General features: G+C 35.4%; 1 protein-coding gene across 1 annotated transcript in view; it reads left to right on the top strand.

Annotated features, from left to right (window-relative positions):
* The window catches only part of PJA2 (praja ring finger ubiquitin ligase 2), a 71,382-nt gene that overhangs the window by 40,752 nt on the left and 12,310 nt on the right, over nucleotides 1-18,320 (top strand). The window contains exons 5-7 of the mRNA XM_031011140.3: nucleotides 603-788; nucleotides 6,381-6,563; nucleotides 13,398-13,509. Coding sequence (XP_030867000.1) covers nucleotides 603-788; nucleotides 6,381-6,563; nucleotides 13,398-13,509 — 481 coding nt within the window. The remainder of the gene's footprint in view (nucleotides 1-602; nucleotides 789-6,380; nucleotides 6,564-13,397; nucleotides 13,510-18,320) is intronic.

Here is an 18,320-nt window from a genome sequence, read left to right as displayed (position 1 = left end):
TCAAAGAGTCACACTCTACTGCATGCATTTATTTGTTTAATAGTCTGAAGATTGAATTAGCACCTGACAAAGCATATGTGGCATCAACACTCCACTCTATACTATGATGTCTGGTGTATTAGTTCATCCTTGCATTGCTATAAACAAACACCTGAGACTGGGTAATTTATAAAGAAAAGAGGTTTAATTGGCTCATAGTTCAGCAGGCTGTACAGGAAGCATAGTGGCTTCTGCTTCTTGGGGGTGCCTCAGGAAGCTTCCAATCATGGTGGAACACAGAGCGGGAACAAGGCTTCTCACTTGGCAGGAGCAGGTGTAAGAAAGAGTGAGGGGGGAGGTGCCACACACTTCTAAACAACCAGATCTGGTGAAAACTCAATATCACAAGAACAGTACCAAGGGGATAATGCTAAACTCTTCATGAAGGATCCACCCGCATGATGCAGTCACCTCCCACCAGGCCCCATCTCCAACATTTTGGATTACAGTTCAACATGAGATTTGATGGGGACACAGATCCAAACCATATCATCTAGTTAACACCCCAAATGATAAAAATAACTGAACACATTATGATAGTTTATTTCTCTTCTGATTTGCAGTTCTGAATGCAGTGATGGGGAATGGTCTGCTTCTTTGCCTCATCGATTTTCTGGTACAGAAAAAGATCAATCCTCAAGTGATGAAAGCTGGGAGACTCTGCCAGGAAAAGATGAGAATGAACCTGAGCTACAAAGTGATAGCAGTGGCCCTGAAGAAGAAAACCAAGAATTATCTCTTCAGGAAGGGTACGTTCAACAGTGAGATTTATTTTTCTGTATATTGTACAAGAGTGGTATATATTACATTCAAATGTTGGATATGCCATTAATTGTATTTATAAGCCTTATGTAGAACCAGTAGGCCCCCCTGATTTTTTCATTATGCTTTTGGTATTTTAAAAAGAACAATTAAGTTGAAAATACTGATAATTTCAGTATTGTCTATTGAGATACAATATATGTCTCCACTTTGTTTTAATAAGAAAAGTTGGGCACCTAAAATGTCATTTTGGTTAAGTTAGGAATGGGTGAATTAGCACTGTCATTGCTCAAGGGAGAAAGGACAGCCTCAAGAGGGAAATCAGTGATTCATTCACAGAAATGGAGACAGTTAGTTGCAGAAGCTAGTGTTCATATTCTTGTCTAATTGCATTGGATGAGATCTCCAAAATATCAGTGATTGATGATAAACATTTTTGTTCTTTCCTCATTTTAATGGGAAAGCTCTAGTACTGTAAGGGTTGTCAAACATACCATGAAGGGCTAGATAATAAATATTTATGGCTTTGTGTCCAGTCTTTGTTGCAGCTACTCACCTCTACTGTTGCAGTATGAAAGTAGCCATAGACAAGATGTAAATGAATGGGTATAGCTGTCTTCCAACCTTTTACTATTTTATGGGTTTCTAGCAAGAATGTTTGTTGAATTTTATTAAAGTCTTTTCAGCATCAATGGAAGTGATCATGATGGTTTTTTACTTTTGCCCTGATCATGAAGAATTGTTCTATAATTAGATTTGCTAATATTTAACTTCCCTTGCTCCTTGAAATAAACCACATCTGATCACAGTCATGGTTTATTGTTATTTTAATGGGCTGCTGGATTCTAATATTTTACATGGGATTTTTATATTGAGATTCCTAGATGCAAATTGTCTTTTAGTTTTTTGTTTCAATATCAGTTTGGTACTTGGCTTTGCTAAAGGGATGTGTATGCTTTTTCTTTTTTTGTCCTTTGCATCTGTTGCTTAAATAGCTTATTTATTCCTTTAAAGTTTGTTAGTATTCCGTTGTGAAACCATCTAGGCCTCTCATTTTATTGTAGAATATCTTTTTGATAATTTAATTTTTTTCTATGATAATTGGTTCTAATTCTTAGTCTCATGGGAACTATTTTGGTAAATTATGTTTTTTTTTTAGGAAAAGAACTTTTTCAGTGTAGACTAATATTAAAACTTGTACTTCTCAAAGCATATACATTTTCAGCTTGAGATTAATCCTATAAGAAAATCTAGGAATAAAATATATAGAAAAATCTATAAAGAAAGAAATTCACAGACATAATTAGTTTCAACAGTGGTAGGTTGAGGTGGCATTTTTTTCCTCTTCATGAGAGATATATATATATCATAAATATATATCATAAACATATATATATATATTTTGAGATGGAGTCTTGCTCTCTGTCGCCCAGGCTGGAGTGCAGTGGTACGATCTCAGCTCACTGAAACCTCCATCTCCCAGGTTCAAGTGATTCTCCTGCCTCAGCCTCCTGAGTAGCAGGGAGTACAGGTACCCACCACCATGCCTGGCTAATTTTTGTATATTTAGTAGAGACGGGGTTTCACCATGTTAGCCAGGTTGGTCTTGAACTCCTGACCTCAGGTGATCTGCCTGCCTTGGCCTCCCAAAGTGCTGGGATTACAGGCGTGAGCCAGCGCGCCTGGCCTCATGATTTTATATTTGATTGCCTTTAATCACTGTTAGTTTAGTTTACTAAGTATAAATTATTCATATGTCATTTGTGTTAGCAGTTATTCACTCAGCAAATATTTATTGAGCATTTACTTTGTGCTAGGCATTGTGTTGGATATTGGCGTTACATCAGTAAACAAAGACAAATAACATTCCTTCATGAAGCTTACATTGTAGTAGGAAAGGCAGATGATAACCAGGATACAAACCCAGTACATTACACATGTGATGATTACTGTGAAGGGAATAAAACAGTAATGTGAAAGAAGGTAAATGATGAAGATATTAAAGTGGTCAGGGATGACGTCTCTTTAGAATTGACTTTTGAGCTGAGTTCTTAAAGATGAGAATTAGGGTTCAGAAAGAACTTTCTAAGCAAAAGAAAAAGCAAGAGCAGAGATATTGAATGTTGGTAATTTAAGAAGCTCAGTTTTTCAAAAATTAGTCTTTTACATTACTGTAGTGCCAAATTATGGTTTTGCTCACACATTTTTCATCCTTAGACTTGCTCTTAGAGCTAGCAGCCTTGTTTTGTTGAATCTATGATTACATATTTATTTTCTCTAACCTAGATTTTATTTTCTAACAGTGATTCAGACTATTTAGTAAGGTAGTTTTTTTTTTTTTTTTTTTTTGAGACGGAGTCTCGCCCTGTCGCCCAGGCTGGAATGCAGTGGTGCGATCTCGGCTCACTGCAACCTCTGCCTCCCGGGTTCAAGCAATTCTCCTGCCCCAGCCTCCCAAGTAGCTGGGATTACAGGCGCGTGCCACTACGCCCAGTTAATTTTTGTGTTTGTAGTAGGGACGGGGTTTCAGTATGTTGGTCAGGCTGGTCTTGAACTCTTGACCTTGTGATCCGCCTGCCTTGGCCTGTCAAAGTGCTGGGATTACAGGCGTGAGCCACCGCGCCCAGCCAGTAAGGTAGTTTTTGTATTACCATGATGTGTGTAGATCACAAGTCTCTTTCCAATTAATATATTTTGCATTCAGAATGATGTATTTCATTCAGAATGATGTAGTACACCAAATGTCAATTGCGTAATTATGACAACCTAATTAAATCTAGCCCAAAAAACTTCTAATATCTGGGATGGAACAGAAAGAAGAATAAAAAGTGGGAATAAATTAGTACATTTTCAAAAGCTTGAGTTGTCTAGATAGACACCAATAGAGCTTTGACCAAAGGGAGAAAATAACCTGTACTTTGGTTGAAATTAAGAAAACCTTCAAGGTTTTAAAATTTGTTAAGCATCTGCTAAACATCTGTTAGTTTTAGCTATCTTTAGGCTAAGTATACAAACAACTGTGTGACTCCTTAATAATTGGTCACATGACTCATGAAACTAAAAAAATTCTTTTCACTATTGTACTTTGCATAATTAAAGGGATGGTTTCTGAAATACCAGTAAGAGTGAATACAGATTTAATGACACAAGTTTGAGTGCTTTGGAAATATTTAATGAATTGCTAACAGTTTATTGCTTGGGTAGGTATTTCTGGTTGAACTTCTCTTGATAAACAGATGAAATTACAGTTGTTTTAAAAAAAAGGATTCGTACAACAATAAAAAGTGAGTTTAGACAGTATGGAAAGACCAATTAAAAACCATTATAACCAGCTTCCTTTTTGAACTTATAAAGATCTTCCGTACACATAAAAGCATATATGTGTACACATTCCATTTCATTTTTTATGCAACCGGTAGCACATTGTGTAGACATATGTGTACACCTTGGTTTCGTTATTTGTTTTGTTTATAGATCTGTTTTTTAGATTGTTCCATATTCATATAGATTTCCTTTATTCATTTTAAGTCTGCATAGTTCTACCTTGTTTTGCTTAAAGTCACAGATTCTAAGAAGCTCATATAAAGTTAAGTCAGAACTTACTGTATAATACTACATGAGTATACCAGTTTCATTTGGTGGACAGTTTTGGCTATTGTAAGTAATGCTGAAGAAAAAATAAAAAACACATTGTACATACTTGTTTAGGAGAAATAACTGGAAGCCAAACCACTAGGTCAGTGAGTGTGCATAAACCTAATCTATAGCTATTGCCAGGTTTCTCTACAAAGAACTTAAATTAGTCACTTTCTTACCAACACTATATGAATTGCCTTTCTTCAAAGCTTTCTTCAAAGCTTCACCAACACACAGGGTATTATCAGAATTTTTTATTTTTGCTAATAGTTGAAACATATTTCAGTTGTTTTAATTTGCATTTTGCTTATTATAAATGAGGCAGAGCATCTCTTTATATATTTAAGGGCTATTTGAATTTCCTTTTCTGCCAACTAATTATATCCTTTGCCTCCTTTCTGTTGATATATATTGATGTTTTTCTTACAGTTTTTTTTTTTACATTTTAAGCTTCTATTGATTAAGGAAAAGCCGTTTGTCTCTCTTGTATTGTAGTTCACGTTTCTCAGTTTGAGTTTTGTGTCCAGATTTTTGGTGTTTTGACTTTTCCATGAGTGTTTTCTTTAATGTGAGTGTTGTAGAATTTATCAGTCTGTTTGTGACTTCAGGGCTTTATATCATGCTTAGAATGACACTGAAATTTTTATAAAATTTCCTCATGACTATTCTGGTACTCATTGTTAAGTGAGGGTGGGGGTGCATATACACATGTACTGCAAAAAAGTATAGCTAAAGTTTATTTAAGGGATTTAACCTCCCTCCCTGCGGGCGAATACCCAGTTGTCCCAGTACATTTTGTTGATGAGTCCTTTTTTGTTTTTGTTTTTTGAGACAGAGTCTCGCTCTGTTGCCCAGGCTGGAGTGCGGTGGTGTGATCTCAGCTCACTGCAACCTCTGCCTCCTGAGTTCAAGCGATTCTCATGCCTCAGCTTCCTGAGTAGATGGAATTAGGCATGCACCCAGCTAATTTTTTGTACTTTTAGTAGAGACAGCGTTTCACTATGTTGTCCAGGCTGGTCTCAAACTCCTGGCCTCAAGTGATCTGCCTGACTCGGACTCCCAAAGTGCTGGGATTATAGGGGTGAGCCACTGCACCTAGCCTAATGAGTCCTTTTTTTTCTTCCTGTTTTGAAATGCTTCCTTTATCTCCTCCTTATTTTCTTGATCTGTACCATTGATTTGTGTGTCTCTGTTCCTGTTAGTTTGTAGTAGGAGTAGACTGACAGTAAACAAATAAGAAAATGTTAAACAAAAATAAATTTTATAGTTTAAATAAGCAGAGTTATGTGGTAGTCAGTAACTGGAGAGCTATTTAAACTGAATGTTCAAGACAGGCCTCCCTGAGATGGTGACTTTTATAATCTGACATGAACATCAAGAAGAAAGTAGCAAAGTAAAAATTCAGTGCAAGAACATTTTAGGTAGAGGAAGTGGCCCCAAGGTAGAAATGATCTCCATGTGTTTCAAAAGTAGGAAGAACAGTAGGAGCATAGTAGCTGGGGAAGAGTGATGAGAGATGCTATTGGAGAAGTGGGCTGAGCAGAAAGCATGTGTTATGTAGGGATTTGAAGGCCAGGTTGAGGAATTCAGATTTTAACTGTGAAGGGAAAGTACTCAAGAGCATTGTTTCAAAATTCAAGTAGTCAGGGTTGGATTTTTCTTATGTTTCTCCTACAGAAGGAGAAAACAGCATAGATAATTTGTAAATCAAATAAATATGTTCCTATGTAATTAGGAACTATTTCTGTATACATATGACCCTATAACTGATTTCTTTCCTTTTTTACATAATTCTGCAGTTAAGGAAGACAGTTTTTTAGAATTATAAAAGTACCAAGAGCTTAGAACTCAACAGAATCCACTTGCATGGAATAGAATTAAAGGTAGTGTTATGGTATGTTTTAAAATAATTTTTTTTTCTTCCTTTAAAATGTTTGTACTAGGGAACAGACATCCTTGGAAGAGGGAGAAATTCCTTGGTTACAGTACAATGAAGTCAATGAAAGCAGCAGTGATGAGGGAAATGAACCTGCCAATGAATTTGCACAGCCAGCTTTCATGTTGGATGGTAACAATAACCTGGAGGATGACTCCAGTGTGAGTGAAGACTTAGATGTGGATTGGAGGTATGTAGCACGATTTTATTAGGATGCTTAATTAGGCTCTTTGAGTTCATGATTCTAATTTATGAAAATTAAATCTCTGCTAGCTGAGAACTATTATAATTTTCCCATCTGTTAGTCCTCCTCTTCTTCAAAGCTCATTTCAAATGTTCCTTCCTACTTGGACCCTTTCCTACTTCCTCCAGTCAGTGACCTCTTCCTTTGACCTTTAGCTCTCTTGAAGCTCATCTTACATCCTAGTTACTTACATACTTTTTTTGAGTTTTGGATTTCTGACGTTTAAAATTTTGCTTTATATGCCCTGTATCACTTAGCATAATTCTTTCAAAAATAGCTTCTTAATGAATACCACTTCAATTTTAAAACCTATGGTTGAATCAGAAAACCATAAGAATAGTTTTCCTTCCCTATTCTTCCTTTTCCTTCTCTGTATGTAAAATATGGAAGATAAAATTTTACTTTTCAGGAGATGTTGAAAGCATTTAATTTACTTTATGCTTGACAAAGAATAGTCAGCTTCAAATGAAAGTAACATGTAAGTGAAGTGTGTTGTGGAATTGTTACTTCTTACGATACGATGCTCAGAATTTAACTGTTTTGGTTTATAGTATCTTTGAAGTGTATAGTAGCCCACTGAAAGCAGGTAACTATTGAGATGTAGAAAGGATGTCCTAACTGATCCGTTTTTTTACTTTTTCTGGGGCAAAAAAGATGTCTTGGTGTATTTACACTTGTCTTTCTCTGTACAAATATATTTTTAAGAATTTGTGTTGTTTTTCCAGTTAAAATTCCTTTACAGAAAATTCAGAAAAATAAATAAGAAAAAACTCATTTATGTCTCCTGATATCTCTTCAGGTTTCCAGAACATATGTTTTAAGTCCTCTTTTGTGTCTTTAATTTCTCTTTCTGTGTGTGCTAGCTGCTTCTCTGTACTTCTCCAGATTGTTCCAGATGGGAAACTGAACATCTTCTTGAGATCTTCCTTGCCTTTTCCTATTCTTACTCCCCAAGGGGGAAAAAAATGTGTGGAGAACAGACTTTTATCACCATTTTGGGGAAGTAGAAATGGGATTTCATTACAGCCATGCAATTTGTAATTCTACCTTAAGCATTCTCATACTCTAAAACACATTTTCTGGTTTCCCATGCATTATGGAGAATAAGTGGCTTTACCTAGTCCCAGTCTTGCTGATCTTGATACGTCTCTCTTTTCCTCCCTCTCTATGTCTCCCCATTACCTTTTTACTGCACTCCTTATTAATTCAGAAGTCTTCTGTCTCCATTATGCATAGTAATTCCTCAAAGTGTTCAGCAGTTGAAAGAATCATCTGTTTAGCATCATCTATGCATGTTGGGAGGCAATTACGGTTACATATGAAGGAATGTTTTCTGTTACACATTTTCAAGACTCTAAAAATAATTTTTTACAGCTCCATTGTGAAGATGCTCCTTCCTATAGGGGCACTAAGATTTAACAGATTATTGACTCATTGAAATAGTGCAGTGAACTTTTTCTTCCCCATCCTCCATAAAACTTGTTCTATACTTCTGGTTTTTCCTTTAGGACAAATAATTGGAGGTAACATTACTGAGATATGTAGTATTTTTCAAGGTATGGATACCTATTTCCAAATACTTCCAAAAGGGTTGTTTTACCTAAATATTTGAAGGAATAATGGAAGTCTTAACTGAATATAATTTGTTTGTTTGTTTGTTTGTTTGAGATGGAGTCTCGTTCTGTTGCCCAGACTGGAGTGCAGTGGTGTGATCTCGGCTCACTGCAACTTCTGCCTCCCAGGTTCAAGTGATTTTCCTGCCCCAGCCTCCCAAGTAGCTGGGATTACAGGCGCCTGCCACCACACCCGGCTAATTTTTGTATTTTCAGTACAGACAGGGTTTCACCATGGTGCCCAGGCTGGTCTCAAACCCCTGACCTCAAGTGATCCACCCTCCTCGGCCTCCCAAAGTGCTGGGATTACAGGTGTGAGCCACCATGCCCAGCCTCTGCATATAATTTGAACTTAAATTTGAGAAACTATTACTTTAGGTTCTAATTCACTGATGATCTTTCTAGATATGGCTGTTGTGTTAAGGTTTTAGAAACCTTACTAGTGGTCCCAAAATGTCCAGAGCTTCAAAGTAGTTTTTTTTTAATTATAGAAAACATTTTAGCATTAATTTTAAGATACAAATTTTGAAGGTTGCTCTATGTCAACACCTCATTATTTGCTTATGTGGTACTATATTAATTTATGTGGCAGCGTCTAAAGGTTGATAAGGTGAAAATGTGGTTTCATTTCCATATTAAAATAGCATGCTATGGGGAAAGCTATGGCAAAGAGCAGCAGTTCTTGTCTCTAAAGTCAAACTTTGGCACATTTTTTTTTGTTTTGCTACTGCTTAGAAAAAAGTGAAGCCTTTTGGTTCCTTAATTTAGTTTAAAGGAAAATGGAAAAAGTCCTCTATCAAGTTTGTTTACTTGTTTTCATTGAAGTTGCATTAGTGTTCAAAATACTCAAGAGTACCTGATAGCTTGGTGTGGTAGGAAGTGACACAGAGAGATCATCGTTTTAGATACAGACAAATCCCAACTCTACCAATTTGTTTATTCTTTGATAACTCCTTAACTCCTCTGTCTTCCTGTAAGAAATTGAGTTTTTATTAATCTAATAAGATTGTGAGAAGTTAATTCTGTGTGGATATAACTGTGGCTTAATAGAATTTAAAAATAATTTTGATATAATTTTATACTTACAGAAAAATGGCAAAAATAGTACAAAAATCCTCATATATCCTTCACTAAGATTTCCTAAATGTTAACATTTTAAAACCACGTTTGTGTTACCATTCTGTCTTTCCTTTCTTTATACTTATAGTAAGGTTTTTTTCTGACCCACTTATGAGTAAGTTGCAGGCATGATGTCCCTTTCTTTACTTGTAATTATTCTAGAATGAATTTCCGACATCCAAGACCATTTTGTTATATAACACAGTAAAATTGTCAAAGTCAGCAAATTAATGCTGATACAATATTATATAATCTACAAACCTTATTTAGATGTTCGTAGTTGTTCCACCAGTGCTGTTAGAGAAATTTTTTTCTGGTCTAATCTTTGTATTAGATCTTTCATTGTATTTAGTTAACAAGTTTCTTTAGTCTCTTTTAATGTGGACATTTCCTCAGTCTTTGTTTTTCATAACCCTGACATTTTTAAAAAGTACAGGTCATTTATTTTTTAGAATGTCCCTTAGGTTGTATTTGTCTGTCATGAATAGATTTGAGTTGTGAATTTTTAGCAGAAACACCCTGGAAGTGGTGTTTTGTCCTTTGCAGTACATATCAGAAAACACATGGTGCCAAACCAACCCATTACTGGTGATATAAAATTTGATTTGGTTATGGTGTTATCTTTCAGATTTCTTTACAGTTGTGATTTATCCTTTAATACAGCTGACCCTTGAACAACACAGGGGTTAGGGGTGCTGATCCCTGTGCACTAGAAAATCCAAGCATAACTTTTGACTCTTCAGAAGGTTAACTACTGATAGCCCACTGTTGACCAGAAGCCTTGTAATAAAATAAGCAGTTGATTGCCACATATTTTGTACGTGATATGTATTATATACTGTATTCTTACAACAAAGCAAGCTAGAGAAAAGAAAATGTTAAGAAAATCATAAAAAGAAAATATATTTATTCTTCATTAAGTGGAAGTAGATCATCATAAAGGTCTTCATCCTTGCTGTCTTCATATTGAGTAGTAAGCTGAGGAGGAAGAGGAGGGATTGGTCTTGCTATCTCAGAGGTGGCAGAGGTGGAAAAAAAACTGAGTTTAAGGGTACCCACCTACCCAGCTCAAGCCCCTGTTCAAGGGTCAGCTATAGTCAATAGGCTTCTAGCGTGAAGATACTTTGAGACTGTAAATAACCTGTTTCTTTTTAAACTATCAAACTTCCATCCCCTAGTTTTAGCATCTATTAGTGGTTCTTGTCTGAAACAATTTTTTGTTTTTTGTTTTATGTTTTTTTTGAGACAGTCTCATTCTGTCACCCCGGCTGGAGTGCAGTGGCGCAAACTTGACTCACTGCAACCTCTGCTTCCCAGGCTCAAGTGATTCTCCAGCCTCAGCCTCCCAAGTAGCTGGGACTACAAGCATGAGCTACCAATGCCTGGCTAATATTTGTATTTTTTGTAGATACGGGCTTTCACCGTGTTGCCCAGGCTGGTCTTGAACTCCTGAGCTCAAAGTGATCCGCCCACCTCGGCCTCCCAAAGTGCTGGGATTTGCTGAGACCCGCTTGGCTGGGGAGACCCTAACCCAGTGGCGCTAGAGTAATTAAAGACACACACACAGAAATATAGAGGTGTGAAATGGGAAATCAGGGGTCTCACAGCCTTCAGAGCGGAGAGCCCCAAACAAAGATTTACCCACGTGTTTATTAACAGCAAGCCAGTCATTAGCATTGTTTCTGTAAATAATAGATTAACTAAAAGTATCCCTTATGGGAAACGAAGGGATGGGCCAAAATAAAGAGATGGGTTGGGCTAGTTATCTGCAGCAGAAGCATGTCCTTAAGGCACGTGCTATTGTTTGTGGTTTAAGAACGCCTTTAAGCGGTTTTCCTCCCTGGGCGGGCCAGGTGTTCCTTGCCCTCATTCCTGTAAACGGTAAACCCACAACCTTATAGCATGGGCATTATGGCCATCATGGCCATCATGAACATGTCATAGTGCTGCAGAGATTTTGTTTATGGCCAGTTTTGGGGCCAGTTTATGGCCAGATTTTGGGAGGGCCTGTTCCCAACAGGGATTACAGCCACCACACCCGGCCTGAAACAGTTATTACCGTGGTGACTGCCAAGTACATGATCTTAGAATTTTTAACTGATTATTTGTAGTGGCCAAATTACAACCGGATATTATGCTTTGAGTGTCTAGATTTGCTTAGCCTGGAGAAGAAAAGAATCATTGGGAGATAGTTGTCTTCAATCGTTTGAAGAGTTTTTTTGCAAAGAGAAGGAAGACACAATTTATGTTGTTTCAGCAGGCAGAATTACAGCAACAGAGCAAAAGTTACAAGTAGGAATACTTCATATGTTTTAAACTTCTAGTAGTGCTGTCCCGCACTGGTACATACCACCTTAGAAAGCAGTGTATTTTCTGCATGGAAGGAATGTTTCTTCTGTTACTTGAATGTCTACTGTGGTGCCATCTCTGTGCCAGGCACCTTTGCACACCTACTCATTTAACTTGTTTTATAGATGAAGGAAGAGTCAGTTACAGGCTCTTTCTCTTTGTACTACATCTTACTGCTAGACGAGGGAGTTTCAGTATTTCAAGGGTGGATGGATTCAGTAATTCTTAATATTAATTCCAAAATCTGTGATTATATGTGCATGTCTGTTGCTTTGTATCATGTGATACTTGATTTCCAGATACTGCTAAACTATAACATTACTCTTTTTAAGAACCATTTCTGTGTCTCTTGGCAACAGATGGGTAATTTTAATTACGGCACATGGGTTGACATCAAAACTATTTTTGAGCTAGGTTGTTTGTGGATGTTTAGGACTATGATATTCAACTAGGATATGGAAGTCAACAAGTTTAGTTTGTCTTTAGACAAAATAAGCTCAGTTTTGGATCTCTTGGACTTAAGAGGTGGTAGGAGTACATCTACTCAGGGTGCCCCCAGACAACTAGAAATGTAGGTCAAGAGCTTCAGGGGAAGTTTAGGAATTAGGTAGAGATTTAGGAATTACCTACAGAGAGGATAATTGAAGAAAATGGGCTTGAATATATTAATAATTTCCAAGGGAGCAAGATTAGAGAGAAGAGGACCAAGGACATACTTACGGTTTTCAAATTTTGAAATACTTAGTATTTCCAAGACTAGAGAAAAAGGAGGAATCTCGATATGTTCAGGGGTGGAGGAAGGAGAGTAGGACCAAAGTGAGACATGTTTTTCTTTTAGGAGCTTAATGGTTTTTTAGAGAAAATTATAATTAAAAATGAGCAGTTAGGAGCTAGATATTTTTCAAGCTGTATAATAATGGAGGTGGCCTAATCTTAGAAGAGGAGAAGACAGATTAATGAGAAAGGCTTGACATAATAAAATATTTTAAAATCCAGAGTTATTAAGCATTACAAAATGAGAAAAGAAAAAAGCCGTGAGTAATGATAGAATTAAAATAAATAGTTATTTTCTTTATCATATTCTCACCTACATGCAGATTGGAAACTGAAAAACAGAAGGAGAAATATGTGGGAAATAATCGGGTGGGGAAAAGTACTATATCCCTCACCTGAAATGTTTGGTACCAGAAGTGTTTGGGATTTGGGATTCTTTTCCTAGATTTTGGAATATTTACATATACTTGCAGTTGAGCATCCCAAATTTGAAAATTCAAAATCTAAAATGGTTCAAAATCTGAAACTTTTTGAGTGCCAGTATGATGTACAAAGGAAATACTCATTGGCACATTTTGGATTTCAGATTTTCAGATTTGGGATGCTCAACCTGTACCTTTAAGCAGTCTCTAGAGTTAGAGCTAGAAACACAAAAGAGAATTTTTCTACAAACTTTGTGCATTGAGTTTGGCAGCCTGTTGGATGAGGTAGTGGTATCTTAACTACTCATCTTTAGCACCTCACTTTTCTGTTGGGTCCCTCCTGCCCCTAACCCTACAAGTTGGTATTAAAATATTTTAAGGTCTTCTGTTCACAGCATGTTTATCGGCTTGTCAGTATGCTAATATAATTATGTCCTCAGCATAAGATTTCCCAAATCATAGTGGTGAGTTTTTTCTGTTTTTTATTTTTTTATTTTTTTCAGCCTATTTGATGGCTTTGCAGATGGACTAGGAGTTGCTGAAGCTATTTCGTATGTGGATCCTCAGTTCCTTACCTACATGGCACTAGAAGAACGCTTAGCCCAGGCTATGGAGGTATGTTCATAACTCTGATCTCCATATATAAGTTGATGGGATACAAAATCATAAAGGTTTAAAGGGATTTTTAGACTACTCTTAAGAAAAGGTGAATCTTTTTCCCATCAGTTTAGTAACAGTTATTGAATAATAATTGTCACCAGTATGTGCATACAAATTATACTTGATGTCCTGCTAGTTTGCCTTAAATTTCAGTATTTCTCAGTTTTTACTGCAGAATGGAAAATGTTTTGCTTACATTTAGAAAATATACTTTTTTCTCTATTGAATTATACAAGTATGAGAGTGAATATCTTATATACACACGCACAGGTGTATTTGTGAAATGCAGTTGAAGCTCAGGATATATTACAAATCTCTTTTTTTCTCATGGCTTCTAAATACTATCCGGCTGCCTAATGCAGTTAGGAAATTTGCTCCTCCTTATCCCAACAAACATATACACACTTTAATAAATGGGGCATATTTGCTGCCTAAGTTTCTCTTGCCTTCTTTTCATTATTTAACTAAAACAGAAAAACCTGTTCTTAAATGTATTTGCCTAAGTTCAAAGCCCAAGTATTTTCATGTTTGGGAACTACCACTGTACCAGTGGATTTCATTAAAAGAAGTCCTTTTAAATCACTATTTCCAAAGTGATTTCCAAAATATAGGTACAGAAATGACTGGTGAATGAGCCACAGGTGAGAGAACAAAAAATTGGCCAGAACTTTTAGGAGCATTATAATATATTTTGTCTTTAAATTTTCTGAGATTAGAAAGTCCAGTTTGTGTATTTATTTATTTTTGAGACGAGATCTCACTCTGTCACCCAAGCTGGAGTGCAGTGGTGCAGTCATAGCTTACTACAGCCCTGAACTCCTGGGCTCAAGCAATCAGCCCACCTTAGCCTGTCCCAGGTAGCAGGGACTACAGATACGGGCCATCAGACCTGGTTTCGGTTTTTTGTGGGGTTTTTTGGTAGAGATAGGGTCCAATTATGTTACCCAGGCTGGTCTCAAACTCCTGCCCTGAAGCAATCCTCCCACTTTGGCCTCCCATGGCACTGGGATTATAGACATGAGTCACCATGCCCAGCCAGAAAGTCTAGTTTAGATTGACAAGTTAGATAGCAGGTACCTATCTAATATCGATATATTTAATAATATATTTATATATCTAATATATTACCTCTGTCTAATATATAATATATATTAGATATATCTATTAGATAAATTTGTCTTTAAATGATCTCTAATATATTGTATATTATATATTAGATGTATAACATATATCTAATATATCTAATATCATTATCGATATTAGATATCGATATCTAATATCGATATCGATATCTGTATATAGATATCTAATATTGATATCGATATTAGATATAGATATCTAATATCGATATTAGATATAGATATCTAATATCGATATTAGATATAGATATCTAATATCGATATTAGATATCTATATAGATGATATAGATATCTATTAGATATCTATATCTATAGATGATATAGATATTATAGATATCTATAGATATAGATATCTATATCTATAGATATTATAGATATCTATATAGATATCTATATCTATAGATATTATAGATATCTATATAGATATCTAATATATAGATATCTATAGATATTATAGATATCTCATATATAGATATCTATAGATATTATAGATATCTATATATAGATATCTATAGATATTAGATATCTGTCCATCTGTGCACACACATGCATGCATATACATGTTCACGTACATTTATGCTAGCTCTGCTTTGTCATCACTTTTTTTTTACATATTTAGCTGTCCATGGAGATTGCTTTCAATTACGCTTTTTTCTTTTTTCTGCTTTTTTATTTATTTATTTATTTATTTTTATTTATTTATTTTTTAATTGATCATTCTTGGGTGTTTCTCACAGAGGGGCAATTACGCTTTATGGTGAGTGTTTTTCTCAAAGTAACCATAGCAGAAATACTCTATACTAGGAAAAAAGTCAGAAAGAACATCATGAGATAGGATACCATTAGGATTTTTGCCAAATTATTTAACCTGCCTTGGCAAATTCTGACACATAAGAAATAATGGTATAGCATGGTAACTTGCATCAGAAATACATAAAGATTAAGGATCACTCATTTCCTTGTGCTAAATAACTCTTTGATCTGTTCTAGGGTCTGATTTCACAACATTTAGTCTTTCATTTTATGCTAGTGGTTTATGATTTCCTACAATATGGAGATAACTTTAAAAAGAAGTGTTGAGAATAAAATGTTTTAGTATTTATTACTAGTGGGGAATGTGACATTTGGCATCTTGAAAGAAGAGCCAGAGAGACTGGTCTTGAGAGGTCATGCTAGGTAAAGGCACTAGCAGTGAACTAAGACAAAAGGCAAGCAAGAGCTTGCAGTCTCAAACATTGTTGGCTTCTACCAATAGTGAACTCAGTGGCATTATTCCTACCAGTCTATACTGCCTGTGTTTAATGGCTTTAAGCATCTCTCTCCTCTAAGGCTTATCAGCTTCTTCACATTTTAGTGCTCTGATTTAATTTATTTGAATTTGATTGAGATGTTTCACTCCTAGAAAATCAATACAGTTGTCTTCCTGTCACTCTCCAGAAATCTGTTTTTCTGTGTTCAGTATGCATTTATTTAAACATTTTTTAAAATGAAACAAAAATAATTTATGATTATTTCTTTTATATTTAACACTAACACTCTTTAAATGAAACAAAAACAAAACAAACTGCTTGTTTTTGTTTGTTTGTATCTCAAGCAGCCCTATAACTTTTTGGAAGTAGTTGCTTTCATTTCTGTTATTTTTCCAATACTAGATTGGTCATTGTTTTCAGGTAGTAGCTTTTGGTGAAAATACTGGCAATATGTATTTGTCTCCTTATATCTGTGTCTCTAATTTGAGTGAGGAGAGGGTAAAACCTTAAACGTCTTTAACCTTTTGAAACTTTTCTACTTTTCAAAATGGATTTTGAAAAAATCCCCTTGCACATTTATGTTGACATCTAAAATTTTTCAGCATAAATCTAGGTAGTATTAGTTACTTTATCATACTTCTTCGCTAGAAAAATGTTTAAAATTTTTAATATAAAAAGTGGTTAAATTAAGTTACAATTAATAGTATCCAAATAATCAAAAATAAATTATGAATTTTGGTAAGTGTTTTGTAGGAAGTGAATCTGATGAGATGGAGGCATTTTCCTTTCCCAGTTATGAGTGAATTTTATTTATTACCGGAATGAGACATATTTCAGCATAAATTTACTTCTGATTTTCATCTTATGAATGTAAGGTTGAGAAACGTTGTTCACCTAAATAAATTAATAGGAATGGAAGGAGTTTATTATGGCATTGTCACTGAATTCTTTTGAGATATTTGCCCAGAATCACATCAACTTGTCTAGATATTCTTTAGATTCCTTCCGTTTTTTTTTTTTTTAAAGCAAAGGATTGGAAGCCACCCGAAAGATTTGTTACTTAGTCATTAGAGTTCAGTTCTACCTCAGTACTTCAGATTGTCCCTGTGAATGGGTAAGAAGTATGCTTTTATTTATAAAGTGGAAGAAAGGCAAGTATAAACAGAATGTTAGAACAGAGAACCAGCATGATATACTGCAGGTGCATTCTTATGTGGATCAGTTCGAAGAAAGATTTTACCTATGAAAGCTTATTGAAACTGATTATCTTAAGACTGTCCATACCCACGGGCCCCTTGTAAAGTCTTTACATACTCACAATAGCACCTGTATACACCCAGGTGTAGGCACTAGGAAGGCTGTAATGTGGAGGTTAAGGTGGGCTTTTGTGTTAAAGAGTTAGGCTGTGTTGTGTGACCTTGGACAATTCACTTAACCTCTCTGAGCTTTAGCGTCTTCATTTACAAAATGGGAATAATAAAATCTACCTGATGGGTTATTGTGAGATTGTGTTAAAGCCTTTAGCAAAATACCTGGTTGTATTGGGAAGCTCTCAGTAAATAGTATATTCATATAGGTTTATTCAAATCAATAGTCAACTAACTGGTGTAATCAGTGAACAAATCTGGATTCAGTGGTGATCATTCAGAATCGGTATTACTATCTTCATTCTTTAAAAACTGAATTATATTTTATTTAGAACAAAATTTTATGCTGATAAAGGATTATGCTACTTTAAACCTACATGTATTCTAGATTGGGTGATTTAGGCTAGTTGTCTTTCTGCCTCTTCGACTAACTATTGTAAATACATTGTACTGCCTAAAGGTATAGATAGTTTTTTTCTTTTTTTTAATGTTTATAGGTTTTCATACTAGTGGCTTAAAAGGCTATCTTTTGCTTGTGTTGCTTATAAGTGATCCTGGATCATCTTAAATATATGACGGTACCAAGGCAATAAATTATTTTCACATATATGAAATTTCAGGTGTTACTAGCACTGCAAATATGCAGATAATCATTAGAAAGAGATAATGAACCCATTGAGACAAACATATATCAAAGCATAATTAGCCTGGAATAACCTCCCCAAATGAAAGTTACTATAAATAACATCCTTTATTTCTGTTTATGTGTAGCACAAATGAGTTCTTGCAAGCAGGTTCTATCTTGAGTAGTACATATGGGGAATTGGAGGAGATTCATAATTATAGCTATGTGAGAAGGAAAGGGACTGATAACAGGATCTTACCTTCCATTTCCTATCTTGCAATGGGAATGTTCAATATAAAGAATTCTAAACTAGAACAAAGAAGTAGAGTAACAAGGGATTGGCTAGGAGGAAATAAAGATAATTACAAAGAATATGGGAAAAGCG

Source organism: Gorilla gorilla, chromosome 4 (assembly GCF_029281585.2).
Source record: "Gorilla gorilla gorilla isolate KB3781 chromosome 4, NHGRI_mGorGor1-v2.1_pri, whole genome shotgun sequence".
NCBI classification, from domain to species: domain Eukaryota; kingdom Metazoa; phylum Chordata; class Mammalia; order Primates; family Hominidae; genus Gorilla; species Gorilla gorilla.
The sequence above is the reverse complement of the archived record's forward strand: the minus strand, read 5'-3'. Positions and strand labels throughout refer to the sequence as shown.